The sequence below is a fragment of the Hemicordylus capensis genome, chromosome 1 (assembly GCF_027244095.1).
Source record: "Hemicordylus capensis ecotype Gifberg chromosome 1, rHemCap1.1.pri, whole genome shotgun sequence".
NCBI lineage: Eukaryota > Metazoa > Chordata > Lepidosauria > Squamata > Cordylidae > Hemicordylus > Hemicordylus capensis.
Genome location: NC_069657.1, coordinates 224,513,470 through 224,541,196, shown reverse-complemented (window position 1 = coordinate 224,541,196; position 27,727 = coordinate 224,513,470). Strand labels below are relative to the sequence as shown.

The 27,727-nt window shown below is 41.7% G+C and overlaps 1 protein-coding gene across 7 annotated transcripts in view; it reads right to left on the bottom strand.

The window, feature by feature from the left end:
• The window catches only part of ADAM23 (ADAM metallopeptidase domain 23), a 125,130-nt gene that overhangs the window by 87,187 nt on the left and 10,216 nt on the right, over positions 1-27,727 (bottom strand). For all 7 annotated transcript variants that reach the window (XM_053282738.1, XM_053282740.1, XM_053282743.1 and 4 more), the window contains exons 3-4: positions 9,393-9,469; positions 4,875-4,938 (exon numbers count right to left, since the gene is read on the bottom strand). In XM_053282738.1, coding sequence (XP_053138713.1) covers positions 4,875-4,938; positions 9,393-9,469 — 141 coding nt within the window. The remainder of the gene's footprint in view (positions 1-4,874; positions 4,939-9,392; positions 9,470-27,727) is intronic.

Genomic DNA, 27,727 nt, shown 5'->3' with positions numbered 1-27,727 from the left:
AAGTCACCAGAAGACTGAAGAATTTTTTTAGGTATGCTGCAGCAATCAATTACTGCCATGACACTTTTAAGGCATTTTAATTTTTGCCTTTTAACAACAATTTGTATTTCGTTTTCTGGTTTAGAAGCTCTAGAGCAGGAGGATTTGCTGAACCTTCTCTAGAAGTTTGATAAAGTCTAACAAGTTCCTTCTTTGCATTATAGCTTTCCTGATCAAACCATTCTACAGACAAACAGGTGACAGTTATAACTTTCCTTGCACTAAGTGATGTCAAAACTGGCCTTAAGACCTGAATTACATTTTCTTAAAGTACAATTTCTCATATCATTTGCCAATATTGCATTACACACATTTTGCAATAAATCCAACTTCAGGACTGAAGTAAGTTTACCTTACCCTCTCAAACCACTGTACTTGAGTGGGTTGAATTTCAGATACAACATTTAAATTTTTGGTTAGCTCCAAAAATGGCTGCCTTTCAAATGGACTAAGCTGTAACAGCCTAGAAAAATGATCACTACTGGGCAATTAGCAACTTTAAAATGGTCCAAATAAGCTAGCATGTTTCACAAGACCATGATATACTCAATCGTGGACATTTTAGATCCAACCCAATAGGTGAATCCTCCAGGGAAATCATCAGATGCTGCACCTTTGAGCAAATGCAGCTGCAGTCTAATTATGGCTTGTGCTAGACAAAAACCTGCAAAGTTTGCAACCTCATCCTTAAATTGCTGAACTGCGAGAGGTGGAGCAACATCTTCTATTTCTGACGCACTGCTTTAAAACTTCTGATATTATGATCATTCCTACCCATCCTCACAAGTCTCCTGCAATTATAGTAAAGGCTTGGAGGAAAGTATGCTGTTTACACATCCCTCACATTTACCCCAAACTTCTTTAACTTGTGTACTCAACCTTATTGATAGTATAAATACACATTTATCTGAATCAAATGGGCACTATTAAATTTAATCATAATCACCATTGCATAGTGTTAAAAAATGAGTAACTTATCAATTGATGCCTGTACTGCAATAGAAACTAACAGCCCCAAGCCTCCACATAGTCAAACCCTCCCCTTCCCCACCACAGCCCCCAGAAAAAAGGAAGAAAACCCATCTAAATATGATTCTTCATCAAGTCAGGTTTCCTACACAAATATAAAATCAAATCTCAAAATAATTTACAAATGAAACATCTTTGACTCTTGACCTCCAACCTGCCACATTCAAAAAAGTAAAGGCTAAAGGCTGCAATGAGGGGATAGAATGTAATTTAGACAAGGATGAAGGGACCCAACCATCTGCAGACTCACTTGCTCTTCCTTGTTCGTATCTAGACTGTCTTAATCATTTTGACTGAAGCAACTCTTCAGTACAACATCCTCTTCTCTAAGCTGTGATTGTGTCACCAGCAGAGACTGACTTTCAAGAGACTTATGAATTGTGGGAATAACACAAATCAGAGGACCAGATGAATTTTTCCCCTTTTCCCCCCATCCCTCTTTTGAGGGAGAGCCTACTGATGTCATGTGAGTTATTTCTTCACTATGGGCATCACCTGAGCCCATATTCAACATCCTAAAATCAGGAGCCTCCTGAACAGCAATTAGGCTGCTCCAGAAATTCAGAATTAGTGCTAACCAAATGTTGCTTGCACAGGGTCTGGTTCATCCCACTTATGACAGTTCTGACTATCTGCAACCATGGACGCATTAGTCTCCAAATTTAAAGATAACAGCTGACAAGGACACAACTGTATTCCCATTTTTAGTCTCATTTCTTACATAATTGAGAAATCGAAAGTCTGTCTCCTGTTCTTCCATGTTATAACTTAGGTGATTGGATGGTGTATTCAGTATGTCTTGGCTTGTTTTAAAGATTCTCTTCATATCTTCAACTCTGGCCGGTAAGTTCTCCATCAGATGGCCTTTGGTCTGGACAGAAAGTACATCCTTATCTGTCCGGTTGGCTGCCTGCCCAGAATTGCCTTCCTTTGAAGACACTTTATCAAGGAAACTGAGCACAGTTTTTGGGAGGCAGCCAATGCCATCCAAAACACCTGACTCCAATGTGCAGCATTTGTTGATGGAATCTTTTAGGAAGTTTAAAGTAGTTCTACTTTTATTTTTAATTCCATTTTCATATTTGATCTTCTCACTTGTTACCAAGTCAGCCAACCTAATTTTATTATTCCGCATTACTAAAGACACTGTAGTTATATCAGGGAATACTCTTCATGGAAAAATCTGGAGCGTGGCCAAGAACTATTTCATTTTAATTAGCATAGTTGGAAATAAATGCTGGTGGAATGAGAACAAAAGCCTTTTAACTGCAGGTCTACTAGGTAATACTTCATATGAAGGCAAATCAATATAACTGACTTGACAATGCAGAAGCTGCCCAAGAGATCGCACAATGTTCCATCTGTTACTCCACCTCCCAAAATTGAAGGTATTATTCACTACTATGAGTGTAAATGGTTTAGGCTGCAATACTCTACTAGAACCATAAGTTTTTGTTTGCTTATTTAGAGTTGATCCTTGTTTTATATTCACAGATGGAACTGGAATTTGAGGAATAACCTGATTTTCATTCCTCCTTTCAGACTGCAACTGTTTTTGACTTGGCACTACAGGCCCTTTCTAATATCTCTATTTATGCTCCCCTAACGTGCTTTTAATTTTGTCCAGTTTCTCTAAAACTTCTGTTAGCCTCTGACATATAATTTTCACAGTTTGCACTGTTAATATGTAGCATTAACAGCATTAACTACCATCTCAGCTTCCTGGAGCAACGGTATTCCAAATCCCTCACCTGAGTTTTTGTCATACTCATTAGATGCCAGCAAACTCTCTGAGTTCATCTGTAACTTTCCAGCCATTTCCAGGCTCTCAGTTGAACAACAGTTCCAAAACTGGGTCAAATCCACTAGCGGCCAGTGAGGGCGCTGGTGGAAGGGCGGCTAGTAGCACCCTTAAGAGTAAAAGAACTGATGCTTACTCCGCTCTTGCCACACCTGAACACTGCTTGGAGAAGCAGCGTGCCGCCCAGCACCCCCTACGGCAGGGAATCGCCTCCGCCACTCACCAGATTGGCTCCCTGGAAGCCAGGTGAGTGGCAGAGGCGGGCCACAGAGGGTGCTGGGCAGCACACTGCTCCTCCGAGCAGCGTTCAGGTATGGCGAGAGCGAAGGTAAGCACCAATTCTTTTACTCTTAAAGGTGCCACTAGCCGCCCCTCCACTGGCACCCTCACCGGCCGCTACAGGCTTTTCAATACAAACAGGGAAAGAGCAAATTTCCCAACAGTATCAACTTTTTCAGCCACAGCAGTCTCATGAACAAAGAAAGTATTTTCCCAACAATCCATTCTCTAAAACAGCAAAGACATTTTATGCTTCAGAAGTATCCACAGTACTCACTATCTCCTAGGAATTCAAATAATTTCCAATCTTCACTTGTTTGGGGAGTTTTGTTCTCATACAGAATTGTTAACAACAATAATCAGTAAAAACAATATTTACAGAATAGTTAGCAATACAGTCAATGGACTAAAATATTTAGACTAAACTAAATAGTATGCAGTATATCCCTCTTACTCCTATGAAGCTATTTTGGTCATGTTTAAAGTCATCACTAGTGCCTCTAGAAATATATTTTAATTTTCAAGGGAAATTATATATTTATTTCATTTAGATACCGCCTGACTCCAAAGGTTCTAGGAGGCTCACAAAAATAAACACAAGAAAAACAAAACAAAACTTTTAAAAACAGCAATCTAAAACATTCAGAGATTACTAATTACTTATGTAATAGTAATGTAATTACTATTACTAATGTAATAAAATTAAATATTTTAAAAGCCTGGCTGAAAAAATGTGTCTTAAGGGCTGGCAAAGCTGTTAAACCACGAATGCCTATAGAAACTGACAAAATAGAGCTTATTAAGAAAATGAATAGAAAAACAAATGAACAAGATATCCCTTTATGTACCTATTCTCTAGAGGCAAAGAGAAAAAAGGGGACAGTACTGCCACCTCCTGACATGAAACCTCTTCGGTAAGGAAAAGTGAAATGCCATCACAGTTAGTTGTATTTTCAAGAAGGTCTCACACTATGGCCTGTACACTCCCAAAGGTTCTTTATAGTCATCAGAAATTATGTTTATATACTATTGCTCTTATAAGAAATTATTTTTAAATTTCATTCCAGTCTCAATATGAGAGAGGCGGGGTGGAATTAGCAAACTAGATTTTCTCAATGTCTGAGAAATGCACTGTTTTTGACCTTCTATGCAATAAGTGCATGGTGTTTTTTTGAAATGCAAGTAATGACACTTGCTGAGGAACATGTGACTGCAAGGGTCCTATCAATGTTTCCAAATCAATTGACTCTGAAATTTTCTCCAGGAAATCTAGATCAAGTTACTGCAGTGTGCAAAGATGGTCCATTTGCTGAGTCTAAAGTTCTATATAATCCTGAAGCAAGACTCATGATTCAGCAACTGCAATGCTACTGGTAATGCAGCTGATAGTTCCTTTGGCTTTGAATAGATGCCAGGAAGAATTGTTTTCTAACTCAATTTAGCTTTTCTGCAAGTTCCTTTGAAGACTGGTACAGATGTGAGGCTCTCAACTTTTCTGTATGATTGCAGTTGGAACAGATCATGCTTGTATATACCAGGCAGATACCATACATACCCAAAGCCACAAACATCAGCATAAGAAATTCGCATTAAAAGCTGCCTGGTGTTATTTTATGTTTTGGTTAACTGGTGTTTGAAATGTGCTAGGTTCCCCTCACCACACATATATAATGAAAACGCTAGTACATTTTTACTTTTCAGCCAGGAGAAAAGGCTTGTACAGTACCTTTGAATACTGTGGTTTTCCATCTTCATAATGAATCTCCACATAATCAGAGGATAATAAATCACTACAAATAAATTAGGGAATGAATATAAATATTAGTATATTGAAAACAACACTAGAAAACCTGATTGTTGTCACTTTTATCCATTAAGCATTTTTAACTTTATTCATACTGGAAATGTATCTAAATAAAGAACATTTACCCTGATTATCAATGCAAATCTTAATGTACTTAATGTAATTTGTATTGATTTCTATGAAATTTGCTATTATGTGCATTTAACCATTCTGCTGTTTTGCCTAGCTGTACACTATTGTTGATCTAATACTGAACTGAATTATTTTACCTGAAGATGTAAGAAGAGAACATAAAAGTGGAGAACATAAAAGGACTGGAAATACTGTTTAAAAGTATGGTGGAGATCTGATCAGTTGTGGAAATCTTATTTATTTATTTATGTAACATTTACATCCCACTCTTCCTCTAAGGAGCCCTGCATAATAGAAAATGAGTGCGATTGTGAAAGCAAGTTATGTTGACTCCAGTGAAGTCATATTATTCCACTACTTGAATATGAGTGGAGGCTGAAGGGAAAAGGCTTCTGACTGTTACACATACCCTCAAACACTTCGCAGATGAAAATAGGATAAACTTGTTAACAACCAATTCTTATATACCAAGGACGAATACCGTCCAAGAGCCCCACCCCACTGTTACACAGTGCTGAAGACTGGATTCCATCCACTATATACTGTACACAGCACTGTGTCTTAGCAAGGACTGCTGGAGTCTGTAATTACACTGCAGGTATCACTTCTCTTTCCCTACCTTGATAAGGTAGGAAAAAAGAAGTGATACCTGCACAGTGTTACAGGAATCGAAAAGTGGTAGATATCTGCTCCAAAAGAAAAAAGCAACCTATAATGGTCAGGGAATTATTCCTGAAAGGCATTACACTGGATCATAGTAAGCTGCCGTATACTGAGCAGAGGTGCACCTAGGCAATTTTGGAGCCTGGACCTAAAGGTCTTTGGAGGCCCCCTGCTGCAAGTTAAGCATATTTTTTTAACATGTAGGTTCTTGAGGACACAAACCACACCACCCAGGACAGACTAAAGAGGATGGGGGAGGGAAGCAGGGGCTGTGGAGGCCCTAGACTTCGGCCCCGAAGTCCAGGGGTAAGAGCACCTCTGATACTGAGTCAGACCATTGGTCCACTAAGTTCAGTATTGTCTACCCAGACTGGCAGCGGCTTCTCCAAGGCTGCAGGCAGTAGTCTCTCTCAGCCCTATCTGTATATGCTAGGGAGGGAACTTGAAACCTTCTGCATGCAGATGCTCTTCCCAGAATGGCCCCATCCCCAAGGGAATATCTTACAGTGCTCACATGTAGTCTCCCATTCAAATGCAAACTCGGGAGGACCCTGTTTATCAAAGGAGAAGTTGTGCTTGTTACCACAAGACCAGCTCTTCTCCCATGAACTAACTAATTCTTGCCCAGTGGGAATTTGAATTCTCAGCTCCTGGTTCTCCAGCCAGCATCCTTTCCCCACTGAGCTATCACTGTAATTTGCCACTACGATCCTACACCCCAGAAAATGTGTTTTTTCTTATCAATTTTTAAAGGAGTCATAAAAATTGGCAAGGAATGTTAAGTTCATTAGCTACTATATGGTTCAGCCCCAGAGGAATCAAAAGAGCTACTAAGAATGCTAAAAATAATAATGGCTTAAAAGAGAATAAGTCCATTCACATGACTGGAGGCAGACTGCTAATAGTGATATTTTAGATGGTGATGTGTTTTTTAACACCTGATGTTTTTCCATGCCCTTCTATGCTTTTTATTCTTGTGCTGGTCTGGGACCGTAACAAAGATTGATTGATTGACTGACTGACTGACTGAAGGTGGGACAGGTGGGGGAGAAGGCTGTGCTGAACTGACCTTCCCCCCAGATGATCTCCTTGCCCTCCCTGCCACTTCCTGGCTATGCTTGAGCAGCTCTCCCAGGAGCTGTGCAGCTTTCCAGTCAGGGCAATGCATCCCAGCCTCCGAGGATCCTACAATGCACCTCGCCCTGAGTGTGGTGCATTGAGGGGAGATTGCCCACCAGATGGGTGCTCTAGGCACACAACTCTTGTGTCTTCTAGGGCAGCAAGCAGCCCAATCAAACAAACGATCCCGGTCACTGGGTTAAGGGTGCAATCATGCCCATAATCCTAGCTCAAGGCCAGGTCAAAAAAGGCAGGTTAGTAGCCACTGCAGTGCCAAGATCCACCTCAATCCCAGTGCTGCACACGAGCAGCCTAACCCAGGCTGTACCGCCCTAGCCTGGATTAGGCTGCTCATGAGAACAGCCTTAATCAGTAAAATGAAGGATAGGACTGAAAGGCAGTATCATCCTCCCATACAAGTGAAAGATTCAGAAAGGAACACACACAATTCTGGTAGTAAATAGATTATTTCCCAAATAGCGTAAAAAGAAAGGCTTTGGGGTTTTTTGGTTTACAGCAGGGTGCACAACTTTGGTCCTCCAGCTATTTTTGGACTACGGCTCCTATCATCTCCAGCCACGATGGCCAGTAGTCAGAAATCATGGGAGTTCTAGTCCAACATCGGCAGAAGGGCCGAAGTTGTACAGCCCTGGTTTACAGAATTTGGTTGTGTTGAGATGGCCTAATCCAACTAAAAATGGGGAAAGTGTTAAGAAAAAGCTTCATACCGAAGACCTCAAAAGTTCTCAATTTTCTTTGGAGAACAAAAAAAAAAGGAACATGAGAAACACACACACCCTGATATAATTGACTGTTATGTGCTGCTCTGCTCCAGAAGCATTTACAGATACAGCTAGTGTCAATGGACTGTATATGGTTCAACTCCTCTCAGGCTCCTCAACTCCCTGTGCCATGTAGTCTTGGAGAGCAACAGGGACTGTGTGGAAATCTACACTGGCAGTGACCAGGCACATTGGGAAAACTGTTATATCCAGCAAAAATGTGCAATACAGAATTGAACAAGAGTCTTATCTGCATCATTAGCCCTTCAAAAGATGATTAAAGGTAAACACCCACCATACACATATTATGTACGGTCATTTATTTAAAAAATCATTTTCTGAACAATACTTATTAGTATAATTATATATTTCTGCAAAAACAAGAGGCACCTAGAAACCTTTTGTGCTTTAAATAAGAAATTTATTAAAAAATCATTTTAAGGTGAGATCCCAATACCACAGGAAATATTGTTCATTTATTCTGACAAGCTGTGCCTTGCAAAACTGCATACCAAGTTTCCAACTGGCCTCTGGCCTATCTTCACTGGATGACTTAGGCAAGCCAAGATTGATCAGACACACCCCTCTTAACTGTAATATAGGGGTAGTTGTAGTAGATTACCTTCCAGGGTTGTTGTAAATGGTAACTGACACAACATTTGTGAAGCAACTGAACATTTGGAAACTGAACATTTGGAAATTATTAAGCTGTATGAATACTAAGCAATTTAAATATCACAAAAACTAGGGAATGTTTATGAGGAGGTTGCAGCCCTGGTTTGGGTGTGATATTGGGAGGCACTAAGGATGTCTCCCCTTCTCTACTACCTCCTCATAAACACAAAAGGCCTGCTGAAACAAGGTAATATTTTTGTGGGACAGCAGATTGATCAGTGAAAAGGTCAGCTCAGTAACAGTAGCTGGAAGAAACCTCCACCCCCCCTCCATCTCCAAAATGCGTCTCCAAAATGCTTCAATATTAGGGATGTACAAATCGATTTGGGTACTATTCTCACCATTATAGCCTGATAGGATCTGTGGGCCTCTCAGCTGGCAGCAAAGTTATCGAAAGAAGAGAGTAAAACCCAACAGAAAGAGCAACAAGTTTAGCCTAATCACAGACAGTAATTTAGGGAAGCAGGCAGATGATGTCATGAGCCCTTCAGTCAATGGGTATGTGTTTTCAATCTCTCTCCAGGATTGTGGTTTTCAGTTAACTCTAAAGTACTTTTTTTTTTTAAAGGAAAACTAGAACAACCAGATCAATGATTCTTCTTGTATTGTATGAGTAACAGTTGGCAACACACTAAATTGTGAAATTTAGGGAAAATCTCCATTTAGAACATAGAAAGCCTATAAAGTAGGCAGCGTTTTAGGTACCAAGAATGTAAAATCTGCCTGTACTGGGATGATTGTTTGACTAAGGAGACCTTAAATCTGGATATATAATATTGGGGAGATACCAAGCATGTCAAGTATATCAACAAATTAAAGAAGGTGGAAAGAAATTCGAAGATTTTTTGCTATCTTGAGTTGCTGGGTTCATAAAATCTCTCTACAGAAATATTTGAGCAATTTAGCAACTTGTAACTTTGCAATTTAGTGTAGATAAGATTTCCAACAATAACACAATGTTTCAGGAAACAAATGCATAGCCTGATCATCTCTTAAAACTAATGCAGGTCAAAACAATGTATCCTAGCTTAAAATCCTACAATGTTAAAAAGCACAAAAATATACTCACTTATTCAATGAGAGGTCAAGAATAAATGTGGAGCCGAAGGCCTCAATCTGGAAACTTGCCTGAGCCAGATGTACAGCCTGAAGACAAAGGAAAGGTGTGGGGGCAAAAAAGGAAGAAACATGTATAAGGGAAACTTTGTTATTTTATCAGATTATTCATAACAGGCCAGCTTGTTCACTAAGACTGCAATCTTATGCACATTTACCTGGAATTAACTCCAGCAAACTCAAGGGAACTTACTTCCAGGAAAATATGCATAGAGAATCATGCATAGAGCTGTGTCTGCATGGCTCTTAAATCGTTAAAACTGCATAGATATGGTTGCTGTATAATTCAAACAACTTTTTGAAATCCACAAGTTTACTATATTAACATGTTAATTTGAATATTTTATTTATATAACCTATAAAATTTATTTAAAAGATATTACTATCTAACAAAAGTAGTATCAATTAGGAATTTCAGTTTCTTAAATATATATATATACCTCCAATAGACTTTTTATTTATAGGCTCATATGTATGTACCTACCCAACCACTTAGATCAACATCAGATTACCTTCTCTAAATTTCCTTATCTGACAAATGGTGAAGCAGGAGAAATCCACGGTTATGGAATGCCCTCCCAAAAGAGGTCATATGGCCCTGCCACTGCTAACCTTTCAGCAGATTATAAAGAAAGGTTTCTTTTACAAAGCATTTAGCAGGAGACCAATAGGATAATGAACTGCTTATCACTAAAATATAGCACATTAATTCCCAACATAAATCCGTTAGTGCACAACATAAGACCAGTTGCTGGTCTTGAAGAGGGAGGAAGCAACAAGCTTGTAGCAACATTTCCACAGCAAGAAAATAAAATAAATAAATAAATCACCAAGAAAACAATAGGGGAAGGAGAAACTAGGTCTGCTAGGGCTGGAAATCTCCTAGGGTTTGATTTCTGGCTGGCTGGCAGTGTCTGTGTCTTTGCCAGAGGAGAAGCCTAAGTGGAGGATTAAGTGAGGGCCTCAGCTTGTGGGAGGCCCCACATTCCTGAGCTGAGTCAGTTTGACTGCTGGTGTTGAATACAAGGCTCGGACCAGAGGAGCTTTGCTAACAGGAGTTTACAAATAGATAACGGAAGAGTTTTTCAGGAGTTTAGCAGGAGATTGGCGGTAAAAGCTGTGGGGAGATACATAAGGCAAGAATAAGGTGAGTACTACCCAACCTTTGTAATTTTCTTGGGGGACAAAAGTAAAAACCATTAATTAGCTGACAAGTGTACCCAGTACCTAGCTTCAAATCCCATATACTCTAAATACCCAATAAAACTAGTTATGAAGGTAGAATGCCAGCAGGGGAGGGGATGCTTCCCAGTGTACTGCACAGAATGTTGCATGTATGACTATCTGCCTGAGGGGCAGAGGTTGTGAGTGTGTGCTTGGTACAAAGAGCTCTTGGCTCTCAAGCAACAAGTTTGTTCCCTTGAAGCCAAGGTGGTTGACCTGGAGAAGCTTAGGGAAGCAGGGAGGTGTGTGGATGAGACCCTCAGGGATGTGGTAGAGGCATCCCACTCCCAGGCTGACAGCACTTCTGTTGTCATGGAGAATGAGGGTCTCAGAGAAGGAGGACATTGGTCTGAGGAAGGGGAAACACTCCCTTAGAAAGGACCCCTTCCTTGGGTGATATGCCCATATCCTCTCACACAGAGGATACTCCTCCAGGGGGTGAGGGCCTCTTAGTAGTGGGTGATATGATCATTAGGGGCATAGAGAGATGGGTCTGTGACCTATGTGTAGACCACACAGTTACTTGCCTGCCTGGTGCGAAGGTTGCAGATGTCACGCTGCATCTAGGTAGGCTGTTGGGCAGTGCTGGGGAGGAATCAGCTGTTGTGGTACACGCTGGGAGCAACAATGTTGGGAAACGCATTCGGGAGGTGCTAGAAGCCAAATTTAGGCTGCTAGGTAGCATACTGAAGTCCAGGGTAGCATTTTCTGAAGTGCTACCTGTTCCATGTGCAGGGACAGTGAGACAGGCAGAGCTGAGGGGTCTCAGTGTGTAGATGAGACGGTGGTGCTGTTAGGAGGGGTTAAGATTTGTTAGGCACTGGGATACATTTTGGGGAAGGCGAAGCCTGTACAAAAGGGATGGGCTCCACTTAAACCCAGATGGAACCAGACTGCTGGCACTAAAAATCAAGAAGGTTGCAGAGCAGCCTTTAAAATGACGCCTGGGCGATTGCCGGCGGAAACAGGGTGGTATCTGCTTTGGCTGGCAAAATCCCTTAAGGTGTGATGGAGAACATATTTTGGATAAACTAGAAGGGGACACAGTAAGGACAGGAGTTGAGCAGAAGGAAACACAGGACAGCTTGCCAAATAGGTCAAATGATGGTAAGGGGGATAGCATATGCCAACACCAGGTGAGGGACCTGGCATACAGCGGTCTGTAAATCAATGCCAGAAGCCTCAGAGCCAAGATGGGTGAGCTGGAGCACTTGGTTACTAATGAAAACATAGATGTAAGTGGGTGTAACAGAAACCTGGTGGAACTGTGAGAACCAGGAGGACGCGATTATTCCTGGATATAAACTCTATAGAAAGGACAGGGATGGGAGGGTTGGGAGAGGAGTGGTGCTGTATATTAAAGAAGGGATAGATTCCAACAAGCTAGAAAACCTAGGTGGACCAGAGTCCTCCATAGAATCATTATGGGTAACACTACGAGGACTGAAAGGAAATGTGTTACTAGGGACGTGCTATCGCTCTCCATATCAAAGTGCTGAGAGTGAATGGGAGTTGGAGAAACAAATAGGAGAGGCATCAAAGAGACAGGCAGTAATAATGGGTGACTTCAACTACCCACACACAGACTGGGTAAATTCACATTCAGGTAATGACAGAGAGTCCAAATTTCTAGATGTGCCAAATGACTGTGCCTTAGAACAGTTAGTCATGGAACCAACCACCGAAATGGCGACTTTGGATTTAATCCTGTGTGGTGCCCAGGCCCTGGTGTGAGATGTCAGAGTTGCAGAACCATTGGGTAGCAGTGACCATAGTGTGATCTAATTCAGCATATATGCGAGTGGAGAATTGTCAGGGAAGTCCAACACAGATGTGTTGGACTTCAGAAGAGGAAACTTAGCAAAAATGAGGGAAATGTTAAAAAGGAAGTTGAAAGGGAAAGTCAGGAGGGTCAAATCACTACAGAAAGCATGGAACTTATTTAAAACCACAATAATAGAAGCTCCATTGGAATGTATACCAAGAAGGAGGAAAGGTACCATCAAGTTCAGGAGGATGTCAGCATGGCTAACAAGAAGAGTCAGGGAAGCTATAAAAAGGAAGAAGGCTTCCTTCAGAAAATGGAAGTCCTGCCCAAATGAAGAGAACAGGGGACAGGTTCATGTGTGGATCAGTAACTGGTTGAAGGACAGGAAACAGAGAGTAGTAATAAATTGACAGTTTTCACAATGGAGGTAGGTAGGAAGTGGGGTCCCCCAGGGATCGGTGTTGGGACCAGTGCTCTTTAACTTGTTCATAAATGATCTAGAAGTTGGGGTAACCAGCAAAGTGCCCAAATTTGCAGGTGACACTAAACTGATGAAATCCACAATGGATTGTGAGCAACTCCAAAGAGATCTCTCCAAACTGGGGGACTGGGCGACAAAATGGCAAATGTGGTTCAATGTAAGCAAGTGATGCACATTGGGGCAAAAACCACCAACTTCACATATACGCTGATGGGATCTGAGCTGTCGGTGACTGACCAGGAGAGAAAACTTGGGGTTGTGGTGGACAGGTCATTGAAAGTGTTGTCTCAGTGAAAAAAGCAGCTGTGGAAAAAGCTAATTCCTTACTAGGAATCATTAGGAAGGGGGTTGAAAATAAAAGTGCTAATATTATAATGCTCTTATACAAATCTATGGTGCAGCCACATCCAGAGTACTGCATACAGCTTTGGTCACTGTATCTTAAGAAGGATATTGTAGAACGAGAAAAGGTGCAGAAGAAGGCAACCAAAATGATCAGGGGACTGGAGCACCTTCCTTATGAGGCTAGGCTACAGCATCTGGGGCTCTTTACCTTGGAAAAGAGGTGACTAAGGGGAGACATGATCGAAGTGTATAAAATTATGCATGAAGTGGAGGGGGTAGACAGAGGAATTTTTCTCCCTCTTTCACAACACTAGAACCAGGGGTCACTCTATGAAACTGAAGGTTGGGAAATTTAGGACCGACAAGAGTAAGTACTTTTTCACACAGCGCATAATTAATCTATGGAATTCCTTGCCATGGAATGTGGTGATGGCCACCAGCTTGGATGGCTTTAAAAGGGGCTTAGACAGATTCATGATGGACAGGTCTATCAATGGCTACTAGTTTGGTGACTGTGGGCCATCTCCAGCCTCAGAGGCACGATGCCTCTGAATACCAGTTGCAGGAGAGCAACAGCAGGAAAGAGAGCATGCACATACCTCTTGCGTGTTGGCTCCCCAGAGGCATCTAGTGGGCCACTGTGTGAAACAGGATGCTGGACTAGATGGGCCTTGTGCCTGATCCAGCAGAGCTGTTCTTATGTAGATGTACGAGGACCAAGAACTGGGCTGTCGCCACTTATCTAGGATAATTCAACCGGCGCATTCCCAATTTTTGCATATCTGAAAGCTGAAATCCCGGTTAAATCCTCCAAAAAACAAATGTGTGCCAAGCAGGAGGCTCTGCTTAACTACCCCTGATCTGCTCCCAATACTGGCTAGCCCATGCCAAGCACTGCAGCACACAATAGTTTCCAAGTGAGTTAACTGGCATTCTGTTCACAGATTAGCAAAAATCAGATTCGTACCAGCCATGTTTTCCTGGATGCGCAGCACATTCGCCCAGTTCTCAGTTCTATGAATCAGCCCTAGGGCAAGAAGAGAGAACCCTCCTCTCTTTGTCCCCAGCATCTGTTTGCTGCCTTTAAAGGTCTAGGTAAACTGCTTTTTTTTAAAAAAAGTTCCATTTAGAAAAAATTGCTGATATACCTAAGAAGTCTATCATGAGACCTCATGGAGGTCTCACAAAAGACCTTCAAGAATTTGTCTAATTCTTATCTAAACTTCATATTACCATCATCCCACACACCACAGTCAATAAAATTCCTTTTCCTGGGAAGTGGCAGGAGGACATTCTTCGTCACTGGGATGTCCCTTCTTTTGGAAACAGAAAGCAGAATAAATTTTGGTTTTTCAATTCAACAACAAAGTCTGCTGCCCTCTGCCTTCACTCCTCTCATGACAAGTGCACCCAACTCTGAATCACACTTATTTTTGCCTGTCCCTACCATGCTCAGGCAAGCTTTTGAAAGTTAAAACAAAAACCCGAACATATCTGGCATGCTTATCTGATGAAACGCTTATTCAGCACCTTTTCTGAAGGAGGGGAGGAGTCAATTAATCATCAAAAACATGAAATTGTTGTTCCAGAAGGGAATGGGTGGGTTTGACCCACAAGGGTCAGTCCTGAAACTTCAGATGCAAATAGGAAAAACCTTGAGCTCCAGACTTCAGTTTAAGTGTACAGTGGGCTTAGCAAAGCATTTTTACTATGCATGTCAATATCCAGCCCCTAAAGTCACTTTCCGGGGTGAAGATGCTTCTCCCTGCCAGAGTGACTTAAAAGAAAGCTGGCAGGGTTAGACAGGCTCTTAGTTTGCCTCTCCCTCTTTCTACCACAGATGTCAGACAGTCTAGCCAAGGAGCTAACTATATGGAGCTCAGCCCAGGGTCAGTGGTCCGAAATTGAGCAGGCCAAGAAGAACATGACATGGCTGGTACTTTGCCTGCCATCCATCTGCCACTGCTGCAATTCAAGACAGACTTCTACAAAAGCTGGTCAGGGTGTTCACAGACAACACAACATTGAATTCTTACATCAATGGACAAGAACAGAAGAGGCTGTAAGCTCTTCACAAGAAAGGAATACACAATGGCCTGGATGGAACAACTGCCCAAAGTCTCTAAGAGACATGCACCATGAGCACAGATTAACACCTCAATCCTTCACAACTAGGCTTTTCTATCAGATAATTCAGATTTGGAGATAGCCAGAACTGTAGTAATTTTCTTCAAAAAACAAGAGTGGTACTTTGTGCAATACCATGACCAAGAGTGAAGGATTCAATGCCCAGTCTCAATCATGGCCAAGGATCATCCTGCTTCCCCTCCAGCTCCAAAATGGTGCAGAGAACCAGAGATATAAAGGCAAAGGTGATCATTCTGTTCTGATCATGGACCTTGATCTGCAGATATGATCAACATTACAAAAAACCTGGAACTTAACAGACCAAGCAGACCTACTCTAGCAGAACCCCTCAGCACCCATACTGAAAGACCCTGCATATCATGGACTGGAGAATAGCAATGTTCAGCATCTATAGGACACCCTGCCAGACTCCTAGACACTGTTTCATTGTCCCCACTTTCCCAAGTGGTGTGAAATTCCAGGGGCAGAAACTAGGGTTTCATTTTCTTCGGATTAGCGAACACTGGAAGTTTATGGTATCTTTGTAATATTTGCTTTATAATATAATATACAAGTATAGCATATGTGCAAAGAGCCACTCCTACAAGACAGCAGATCTACTACCCTACATCAGATCCCCACAGAGAGAATCCGCACTATCAAGGTGCTTTCAACCCTTGGCAAATTCACATCCTTCACTCCTCCTCTCTCTATCTCTATTCCATACTGTGGTCTCCAAGCTCGTTAGATGGATAAATATGATATTGTGGTAGCAAACATAAATTGTCCCCTTTGCTAAGCAGGATCCACCCTGGTTGCATTTGAATGGGAGACTACATATGTGAGCACTATGATATATTCCCCTCAAGGGATGAGGCTGCCCTGGAAAGAGCACCTGCATGCAGAAAGTTACAAGTTCTCTCCCTGGCATCTCCAAGATGGGGCAGAAGGAGATTCCTGCCTGTAGCTGCTGCCAGTCTGGGTAGACAATACTGAGCTAGAGGGACCAATGGTCTGACTCAGTATAAGGCAGCTTCCTGTGTGCCTAAATATACTTTACTTCTACCCTCAGTTGGGGCTTTTCCCAAACTTTGATGAATATTTCAATCAAACTTATCATGGTCCTGAGGGCATTGATGATTGATTTCATTTCATTAATGTGTAAATTCCTCAAAGGAAATTGAGGTTAAAATAAATATTTCTCATGGATATGGTCAGGAGTATCTCTGAAGAAATGGTGATTTCAGAAAAGTACCCCTGAATTCCTCATATTCTCCTTTATAGTTCTTGTAACCTGTGGAAATAAGGATGTAATACTCCAGATGTATACCTAAAGTTAATCCTTATGTCCACAGGTTATAAGAAATGATCTTCCCTTTATTCCATTCAATGTTCACATACTGTATAGGGTAAGATTTCCCAGTGGAGAATAATTCCCTCCTCCTTCGGGGAGGGGGGGGATCTACTCAGCATGACTATTCAATTTCACTCCAGGATATAGTAGGCCAGCATTCTTCCTCACCAAGCTCCTCTTGCTTTCTGTTACCTCCTGCACTCTAAACCCCCTAACAGGGGCATAAGTGCTTTGAGCAAGGGGAGAAGAATGTCTCTAGGCCCACAGGGCCTGGAGGGCCCCCCAAGGCCCCTTAGCCAGTCCCCCTTGCCTTGCCTGCTGGCCCCCTCTCCTGCTAGCTCTCGTGCTCTGGCCAAGGGAGTGAACCAGCCTGCAAGCTGCTGCAGCTCCTTAAGTCTCTGCCTCTCAGCTGTTCAGCGGGTAGGGGTGTGCACGGAACCGCAAACTGCGGTCCGGCACTGGGGTGGGGGAGGTACCTTTAAGAGCGGCTGGAGGGTTTACTTACCCCTCCCGCCGCTTTCCCGCTTGGCGCCGTAAACCTACGAGTAATTGGGGCGGCAGGACACCTCCCTGCCGCCCCTTCCCCAACGTTGCTTAGAAAAACTCCCAGCAGTCCTGTGCGCATGTGCGCGCATGTCACAGAGAGAGTCTCTGTGACATGCACGCACACACGCACAGGACTGCTGGGAGTTTTTGTGGGTTTTTTTCTTCAATTTTTTATTAACTTTTAACAATAATAGTAACCATAACAATCATAATAAACACAATTACAAGTTGACTTCCCGTGCACCTCTTTTCGTGATACCAACTATAAATTTTACCCTTATTGTAATATTAATTAAAAAAGAAAAACACAAATTTAAACCTTCCACCACCATTAATCTGCCCAACCTGCATTTCAAATTTCAAATCCTGCTGTAAGATCCATAGTAGGAAAATAATTCTTTAAATAAACCAAAAAAGGTTTCCAATCTTCCTTGAAACGTTCTAAACTTTGGTCTCTGATCCGTGTTGTAAGTTTTGCCATTTCTGCAGACTGCTGGAAGTTTTTATAAGCAACGTTGGGGAAGGGGCAGCAGGGTGGTGTCCTGCCGCCCCAATTACTCGTAAGTTTACGGCGCCAAGCAGGAAAGCGGCGGGAGGGGTAAGTAAACCCTCCCGCCGCTCTTAAAGGTACCTCCCCCACCCCAGTGCCGGACCGCCCAGGTCCAGACCGGTCCGGAGGCTTTTTAAATGGCCTCTGGACCGGTCCAGGCCCATCCCTATCAGCGGGTGGGTGAGGCTTCCAGAGAGGCCTCCGTGCAGGCCTCCCTGAAGCCAGAACTCGAGTGCCGGCAAGCAGCAAGGAATGAAGAAAGGAGGGAGGCAGGGTGGCCAGCTCTGGCTGCTCTTACCCACCACAGCTCTGCCCAGCTTTTGACTCCTCAGGCTTAGTAATGGAGGTAGGGTGGGATTTCCTTTTTGTGGTCACCCCCCACTTGGATTTTTAGGTATTCCTTGCCATAGAGCTTTAATATAAGGTGGGCGGGGGAGATGTAGGACAGATTGGAATTACTCTGAATATTTAATTCAGAGATTGATGAATTTGCTGGTTTAAAATGATTTTTTTAAATTTTAAAAAACTATTTTTTAAAAAGTAGTTCCACCCTGATATGGAAGAATCTGCCCTTTGCCATCATTAAAAAAAAAACAATTTCAGCACCATCCTTTAGATCACCTGGAATGACTGGACACAGAGCTTTGGTTTCGAGAAGAGAGATGTGGGAGGAATGTGTATATTTAAATTGAAGTGGATTGGACAAATTGTTCGTTTTAAATATTTTTTAAAATTAGAAAAACATCCAAAAAGTCATATAAGTGGCTTGTTTAGTGACAAAAAATTACAAAGTCCTTTAGGTTTCAGTGAAATGTACTTCCAGCTAAATGTGGTTAGATTTGCTGCCTGAGGCTGCAATTCTCTACACACTAACCTGGAAGCAAACTGTACTGAATTTGTTAGGATTTATAAGAAAACATACACAGGATCGCATTGCATGGCTGAAAGTCTCCTTTGTTAATCAGCAATGAAGGGCCCATTTTAAAATCTCATCTCCAGGCCCACTCCAACCCTGCTACGCCCCTGCACCCTAATAAAATCTTGGGGATGACGTCTCTTTTCGCCTACTGAGTATTATTCCTACACATTTGTTCTCAATATGTCTGTTAATAATTAACAAATGCTACAGCAGCAAAAAAAAAATCTTAGTGGAGTTATGGAGATGCCACATTAATTGGAGAGGGAAGTCCATCCCTCTCCCCGCCACACACACAGGAAGTGACCAAAAGGTGGTTCTGTCTGCTGAGAGAGATCAGTGGGGAAGAATGCCCCCCAATCATATTACTGAGTAAAAATTAATGGCAAATAGAATGTTACTATCCCAGCATGCTATAATTACTTATGATGGCTCAACCCTCAGCGACATATTCCTGGCAGTCAAATAGCACTGGGAGGGGAGACCAGCTAAAATCATTCCCCCTCCCCTCTGCGTGTGTTTGGCTGCTTGGCAATGCTTTGGCTGAACTCCAAAACAGCCTCTTGTGAGACTGTAGCTCCTGTTCCACCCTTCTAATTCTGTGAAACACGTGAGATAGTGTTACTAACGAATTTTATGAAATAATGAGTTTTTAGAAACAGAAATCTATAGAAAATAAAGTATTGGAAACATTTCCAGAAAGTTTCCACATCTCTGGTTAAAAATGGTATAGCTACAATGGGAGCTAGAACAGATAATCATTTTAAACCTCTTCTAAGTCTAATATTCTGTGTTGACCATTGCAAAGATGAAGCAACAATATGTGAGTCACCATCCGCTCTTCATGCATTCAGACTGTAAACACAATCTCTCCTCCAATAACTCACACAATAGTAAATGGATTTATACTGTATAAATATCTAATATTCTCTATATACAAAAAGTATAACACACAATTGATCACTGTGGCAGATAAAAGGTGTTGCTATGGGATGTCCCATGGCCCCAGAAACTGCTAATCTGTACATGGAATTTTATGAGCGCCAACATACTTCATCTTCTGATAATCCTTTTAGGTCAAAGTTGGTGGTATGGTTCGGTTCATAGATAATTTTTTTCATTTGGAGAGGTAGTACTGCAGAATTGTGTTCTTTTTTTTGAATGGGTCAATTGTAGGGATTCCAATATTCAATTTGACACTCAGTCTGACTATGCACAAATTCAATTTTTTGGATTTATTGATCAAAAAGGTGGATGGTAGTTTATATAGAAAATCTACAGATAGGAAAACCTATTTATTTATTTATTTGACATATTTTTATACCGTCCAAAACTTACATCTCTGGGCAGTTTAGAAGATAAAACATTCAAACATTAGTTAAAAACAAAAACAAGAAATTTAACACACAACAGTTTAAAAAATTTTAAAACAATATTCTAAAACAGCATTAAACACAATCAAAACAGTATCAGTTAAAAGCCTGGGTGAACAGATGCATCTTTAAAAACTTTTTTTAAATGGTCAGAGATGGGGAGGCTCTTATTTCACTACAGAGTGCATTCCAAAGCCTCAGGGCAGCAACGGAGAAGGCCCGTCCCTGAGTAGCCACCAGACAAGCCGGTGGCAAATACAGACAGACCTCTCCGGCTGATCTCAATGGGCAGTGGGGTTCATAACAAACAGGATGTTCTCTTAAATACCCAGGGCCCAAGCTGTTTAGGGCTTTATAGGTTATAACTAACACCTTGTATTTTGCCCAGAAACATATCGGCAGCCAGTGTAACTCCTTCAATACAGGAGTAATATGGTCTCTCCTAGATGACCCAGAGACCAGCCTGGCTGCTGCATTCTGAACCAACTGTAGTTTCCGGACTATGTACAAGGGCAGCCCCACATAGAGAGCATTACAGTAATCCAGTCTGGAGGTTACCAGCAGATGTACTACTGTTTGCAATTTGATAGCTCCCATTCCAAACAGCTCAGGGAAAATTTACCGTATGGACAATTTTTAAGAGTTAGATGGAATTGTTCCACTGATCAATCATATGTTCGAGAATCCACAATAGTCAGACAACAGTTTCTGGATAGGGGTAATACAGAGAACATAGTTGAATGTAATTTACAGAAAGTGAAGGGGATTCCTAGGGAGCAGCTGTATGCATACATTAGAGGGATTCCTCCAGTGCCATTCACTGCAGTTTGACATTTAATCATATTTCCAACCATTTACAGGTGAAACTCGGAAAATTAGAATATCGTGCAAAAGTCCATTAATTTCAGTAATGCAAATTAAAAGGTGAAACTGATATATGAGACAGACGCATTACATGCAAAGCGAGATAAGTCAAGCCTTAATTTGTTATAATTGTGATGATCATGGCGTACAGCTCATGAAAACCCCAAATCCACAATCTCAGAAAATTAGAATATTACATGGAACCAAGAAGACAAGGATTGAAGAATAGAACAATATCGGACCTCTGAAAAGTATACAGTGTACTGTGCTTGATTGGCCAGCAAACTCGCCTGACCTGACCCCATAGAGAATCTATGGGGCATTGCCAAGAGAAGGATGAGAGACATGAGACCAAACAATGCAGAAGAGCTGAAGGCCGCTAATGAAGCATCCTGGTCTTCCATAATACCTCATCAGTGCCACAGGCTGATAGCATCCATGCCACGCCGCATTGAGGCAGTAATTGCTGCAAAAGGGGCCCAAACCAAGTACTGAATACATATGCATGCTTATACTTTTCAGAGGTCCGATATTGTTCTATTCTTCAATCCTTGTCTTCTTGGTCATCACAATTATAACAAATTAAGGCTTGACTTATCTCGCTTTGCATGTAATGCGTCTGTCTCATATATCAGTTTCACCTTTTAATTTGCATTACTGAAATTAATGGACTTTTGCACGATATTCTAATTTTCCGAGTTTCACCTGTACAAAAGAAAATAAAGCAATACAGACCCCATTCTTCATGATATCCCTGGTTGTCAGAATAAGCCCATCATCTCTTTCAAAAGGACAAAAGATCTGAAGGACATATCAGTGAGAAGTGAATATAAGGAGGAAGGGAGAGAAAGTCTACATACTTTACCAGGTTCTTCTGGACCTTAGGGTCATTATCCTTGTGGCCATTGTGTATATTGCCAATATACATATTCAGTTAAAGATACTGTAAATCATTTTAATCAGAAATGTTACACACTGCATTCTTTTACCAACTGCAGTATGGCTGGTGTGGTATGTGTCATTCAGTGCCCATGCAAGAGAATGTATATTGGAAAAACTTTGAAACCTTTAAAGAAGCAGACTGGTGAACATACGAGTAATATTAAGTGTGCAAAGATGGGTGCCCCTCTGGTGGCCCACTTTTTGGAACACAAGCACTCTTACAAAGATTTACGTTTTTGGGCTGCTGGAAAGATTAATTTTGGCCATGATAGAATCTTACTTAGGAGGGAGGCTTGGTGGATTTTTGAATTAAAAGCCTTGATTCCAGGTGGTTTAAATGAGGAAAACTATTCTCCTTTAAGTAGCACGACTTCAGGAGTTGGTTAGGCAAGGTAGCACAGCTTAGCATGTTATCCAAGGGTATAAATTTGCAGGAAAATGGAGAAATGTGACAAGCTCTCATGAGAAAGATTGCAGCAAATGTGCTCCATCTACTTTGGCTAGTCCAAGATGTATGTAATGGCATGTTTCTCATTGTGTTTGAGTGTTATTTTTGGTCACATACTGTGTTTGTAAAACTGAGATTCTATTTTAAATTTTCTAGATTGTTACCTGTTTTTGAAGAAGAATTTTTGGAACAGGATTACACTGGATTATATGTAAGTGTACAAAGATTACAGTTTTCACAACAAGTCGTTTTATGCTGGTATATTAACATTTTTCATGTTATCATGTGTCCTAGTTTGCCCTGAAGGTAGCTTCAGCAATACAAATAAACCAGTTTACAGCACCGTATGACTTTTTGTCTCTTCATTTTGCATCTGTATTTGGTGCTTCTCACTTTTCTTCATCTATAGGGCACAGTGCCCAGGCAACACACAATCACTTTAACCAGCTTTCACGGAAGCACGTGCACCTCTGCCTCCTGACTTTCAGCAGCATAACTAACATTGCCCAATTCTGAAAACCAACCCACAGAGGATTACACAAATATCACTAAAATATAGCACACTAATCCCCATCATAAATCAGCTGCATGAGGACAATCCCATTAACAGATTATGTAAATTGATTAGATCTCTCTCAGTGAATAAGGCAGTGCTTGCAAGGGGTGGAAGATTCCATGCATGTACTGGCTGGATTATATGTTTATAAACTATCTATTTATACCACAGCACGATAAAAACAATTAAAATAAGTTAACAGTTAAAATCAAACTATAAAAACAGAATAAAACCAATTAAACAATTCAAACAACTAAAAAACCCTGAAAATCAGGGCAGCAACATAAAACAATTTAAAACAGTTTGTCAATCATTTAAAAACCCTGGAAGGCCAGGCCAAACATATAGGTTTTAAGGGCTCTCCTGAAGGACAGTAATGATCTCAAATTACGAATTTCTGCCAGGAGTGCATTCCACAGCCCAGGAGCAGCTACAGAGAAGGCCCGCCTCTGAGTCACCACCAGACACTGGTGGCAACTGCAGACCGACCTCCTCAGATGACCTTAACGTGCGGTGGGGATCATGTAGAAGAAGGTGCTCTCTAAGATAACTTGAACCTAAGCCATTCAGGACTCACATGCTGTATCCTGTCAAATTCAAACAGAGTTCTCCTCCACTTGCACTCTAGTCGCCTACCCAACCGCTTCAGTCCCCACAGCTCCTCAGTATGCCAAGGGGCCATTTTTGAAGCAGGTCAGAAGAGACGCTTAGGAGCAATCATGTCTACTGCCCTGATGAGTTCCCTGTTCCAGGTTCCCACCAGGGCATCAACGGAATTACCAGCCACACCAACAAAATCCTCCAAGGCCTTTTGAAATCCCACTGGGTCCAGCAGCCTTTTTGGACAGACCATCCTAATAGGTCCACCACCCCTGCAGGGGTGGATTGCGGCTGTGAAACCAACCTTAACCAGGTAGTGGTCCATCCTTGACAATGGGGAAGCCACTGGCTCTCCCACCCCGCTGATCCGAACAAAAGACCAAATTGAGTGCGTGGCCAGCAACATAAGTTGGTTCAGAAACTAATTGGGATAGGCCCATAGTTGTCATGGCCGCTTTGAACTACTGAGCCGCACCAGACAAGTCAGCCCCAAAGTGGATATTGAAGTCCCCCAGCACTAAAAGTCTAGGAGACTCCAACACCAACTCCGCAACCAGCTCCATCAGCTCAGTTAGGGAGTCGGTTGGGCAGCGGGGTGGACGGTACACCAACAGAATCCCCAATCTATTCCTAGTTCCCAGCCACAAATATATGCACTCAATATAAGTCAGCTGTCTCACAGGGGCCCTGGTAAGGGAAATGGTATTCTTATGAACCACAGCCACTCCACCCCCCACCCTGCCCACATCCTCCAGCCTGCTCCACGACAGAGTAACCTGGTGGGAGAAGCTGAGCCCACACAAGACCACTCGTCTCTCCCAACCAGGTCTCAGTTATACATGCCAGGTCTGCTCCCTCATTCACGATCAAATCATGGACAATTTTGGTCTTATTCTGAACTGGCCTGGCATTGCAGAAGAGCAAGGCCAGACTCTGTGGGTTGTTGGAGCTGCTCCCCGAGGCCTGAGAGTTGACAGAGCAGTTGGAAGTGGAAACAGTCACTAAATTACTGATTTCCCTTCCCCTATAACGCCAGCTGCTCTGCCAGTACCAATTATTCTATTCCCCACCACCACAGTAATAGCTGCCCCAGAACCGCTGGGCGCACCATCCCACTCAAGAGAGCTCAAACACATATCTGAAAAAGGCCTGGCACAACCCAACCCCAGCCCTCAGTCCCACCCTCAAAGGTCCTGCCCCAAAGGCCGGCTCCCTTTGGCTGCCGCCTACAGACGCCTTTGGCAAGCCTCCTTGCTTTTAAGCCAACAAGCCCCGAAAGCCACATCTCTCACAAGTAGCTTCCAGAACAAGTGACAGGTGGTTCTCTTCAACAGTCTGGGGTCTGGCAACCAGACAGCTAGAACTATTTCTCTTAGGCATACCTGTCGCTAATCCCATGTGTGGCAGCTCTCGTGAGAGTTTGTGAGCAGCTGTTGGATAGTGGCGGGGATGGGCAGACGGCAGCCTGGCCAGCCAGCAGGCAATGAAGGAAAGAGCCACCGGAGGGCAGTGAGACAATGTGGACTAGGGGGTGGGGTGGAGAATGGACTGGGGCTGAAGACAAAATGAAGATGGGTGGGGAGAGACAGGGAGAACTAGGGGCGCAGATGCTAGTTATATCTTTTCTCTAGACAGAAACAAAAATTAAGACCACCTAAATATTCCAGCATTGTGCTAGCAATTTAGTGCTACCAAAATGAGCTCAAATACTCTGGTTATGTCATCAATATAAAGATTAAAGTTTCCCTGCCACTATATCCTGCATCTATAGACCACACAGTTGCAATCTGTATTTTAGTTATTCATCCTTTCTGTCAGATAAAACTACAGCATTGTTGGAAAAGTAACAATGTACAGTGATTGTGGCAAAGCCCTAATTTTAGTCCCTGTTTCAGAATCCCTCTTGAATTATTTATGATTCTACAAGTTTGTTGCTTATGTTGCACTGGCAATCCCATTAAAACAATCAACAAAATTTGCAAGTAGAGCAGGATAAATCTTCAGGATAATCTGAAGCTGCAATATAACCAATTGAGTCTATTTGCCATTTTAATATTCAGGACTCTCACTCGCAGGACTTCCCATCTGCTATTGCCTAAAAAATGCCATTGGCCTTAATCCGACTGTGCATGCACATATCAACTGCAGCTGCATGTGCAAACCTCTCTTCTAAAACCTAGTCCTTTGTCTCCAATAACCAATATGTGCTATTACAACTGTTTGAAGACAGCTCCAAGGCCACAGCCCCAACTGCTGGATCAGGAAGAATCATATGCAGTTCCCCATCCAGTTAAGAGCTACACAGATGCAAAAGCCTGACTTCCATGTGTGAAAAAAACATTTCAAAAGCAGATTAGTAATGTGATTACACAGAGTATGTCTCTACACTAAGACACAGTATAGAGCTTTTTTCAATAAAGTATACGTCCATTTATAGAATTATTTTAAAGGAATATGATTTATTCTTGGAGTATCAGAAAGAGGATCCTTATAATTTCATCAAGATCAAACAGCTTCTTCTAATAGCCAACAATGCTCATCTTTTTATGACATTATTCCATAATTCCAGCATTTGAGAATCATAAAAATTTAGAATATTTTAAATGGCGATACTGCAGACATTGTTTGTTTGTGGCCTATATTTTATCTTAATTATTTACAAGACGTAATCAAAGAATTATAGCTGCATTCTGCTATGTATGGTCTCTGCATTTATAATATTTATGGTTAAGTGGCCTAAAACAGAACACAAATATATCAATACACTTATCCATTTAACTCTATTTCACATTCCAAATAATTTCAGAACATGTTTAATCTTAGATCATGTTACTTTTACTAAGGATGGGTAAATAAATTCATGGGCGAATCAATTCAACTCAGATCTAATTGATTTGAGTGATTCACCTTCCAATCGTATCACTTTTGGGGGCACTGACCAGATTCAAGGTTGAATTGAATCACCCTAGATTCCAGCTCAAATCAATTTGGTGATTCAAGTCACCATTTTGTCCTCACATTGCTAGCCCTCCAAGCTTATCTGCCAGTCTGGCTGGTTCCTTTGCATTATCTCACAATTGGCTGGTGATCTCCTTTGCTTCTTGGTGTGGATTCTCTGTTTGAAGTAACTTTCTCATAGGGATTATGAAGAACAATACCACCCAACCCACTTTGGTGTCCACTAGCCCTTAAAAATTAGGCTGAATCCATTCAAATCAAATTTGAATCAATCTTAGATTTGAGGCAGCAGATTCGAGCTCGAATCGTATCATAAAAGTTGATTTGTGCACATCCCTAACTTTTACCACAATAACAAGACTAGATCTATACTTAAACATGTAATTAGTTTATCATTCACAATCAAAAAGTTATATAACTTTAGTCTAGCTCTGAAAGTCCAATACTAGGATTACATTAATATCTTAACGGAAGCACAAAATGAACAAAACCAGTAATGTTTAAGCATTAGTTGAGCACAAAAAGAGTGAGGGACAGAACAGGGGAGATACCAGATATGTTCTGAAATATAAGCAGAATTAGAATTGTGTCTCACTTTTGATATAGCAACTATGTGTAACCTAGAACATGCCTGACAAATGTTGCCTAACCTCTCTAGGCAAAAGCTTGTTCCATTACTTTCAGTTGCTTGAATAAATGAAAGTTTTCACCAGTGAATCTGCTCATGATGCTAGTGAGCATCTGAATGTACATGCACAACACATACCAGTAACACTCATGAGACAAAAAAAAGAAATTGGAAATCTTTGCCGCTCCTCCTTATTCTAGAGATAAATTAGTAGACATAACATTTTGGGATCCTAGCAAAGTTGGAAAGGACCAGATGGCATTAGTGACAGGATACAGATTTATCCTTCATATCATTATTGCTGAGAGCATCAGCCTTTACGAGTCCTCCTTTGGTGAATGAGAATTCGCCAAATGCCAGTTGCAAGGAACAAGAAGCCCATAGCACACTATGTGAACCTTCTAGACCTTCTAATTGCCAGCATTAATACCTACAGGTTTCTCTATCACTATCCATCAAACTCTACAGAAGAAGGCAAGTCATCAGTGCTGGAAAAATATAGGCAGTGATAACCAATTTTTAAAAGCATGAATAATATTGACAGTGGGGCTTGTTTCTGTATTGATGCCTCCAAAGCTAAAAAAATTCTTTCTGTATTTCTGTATCAT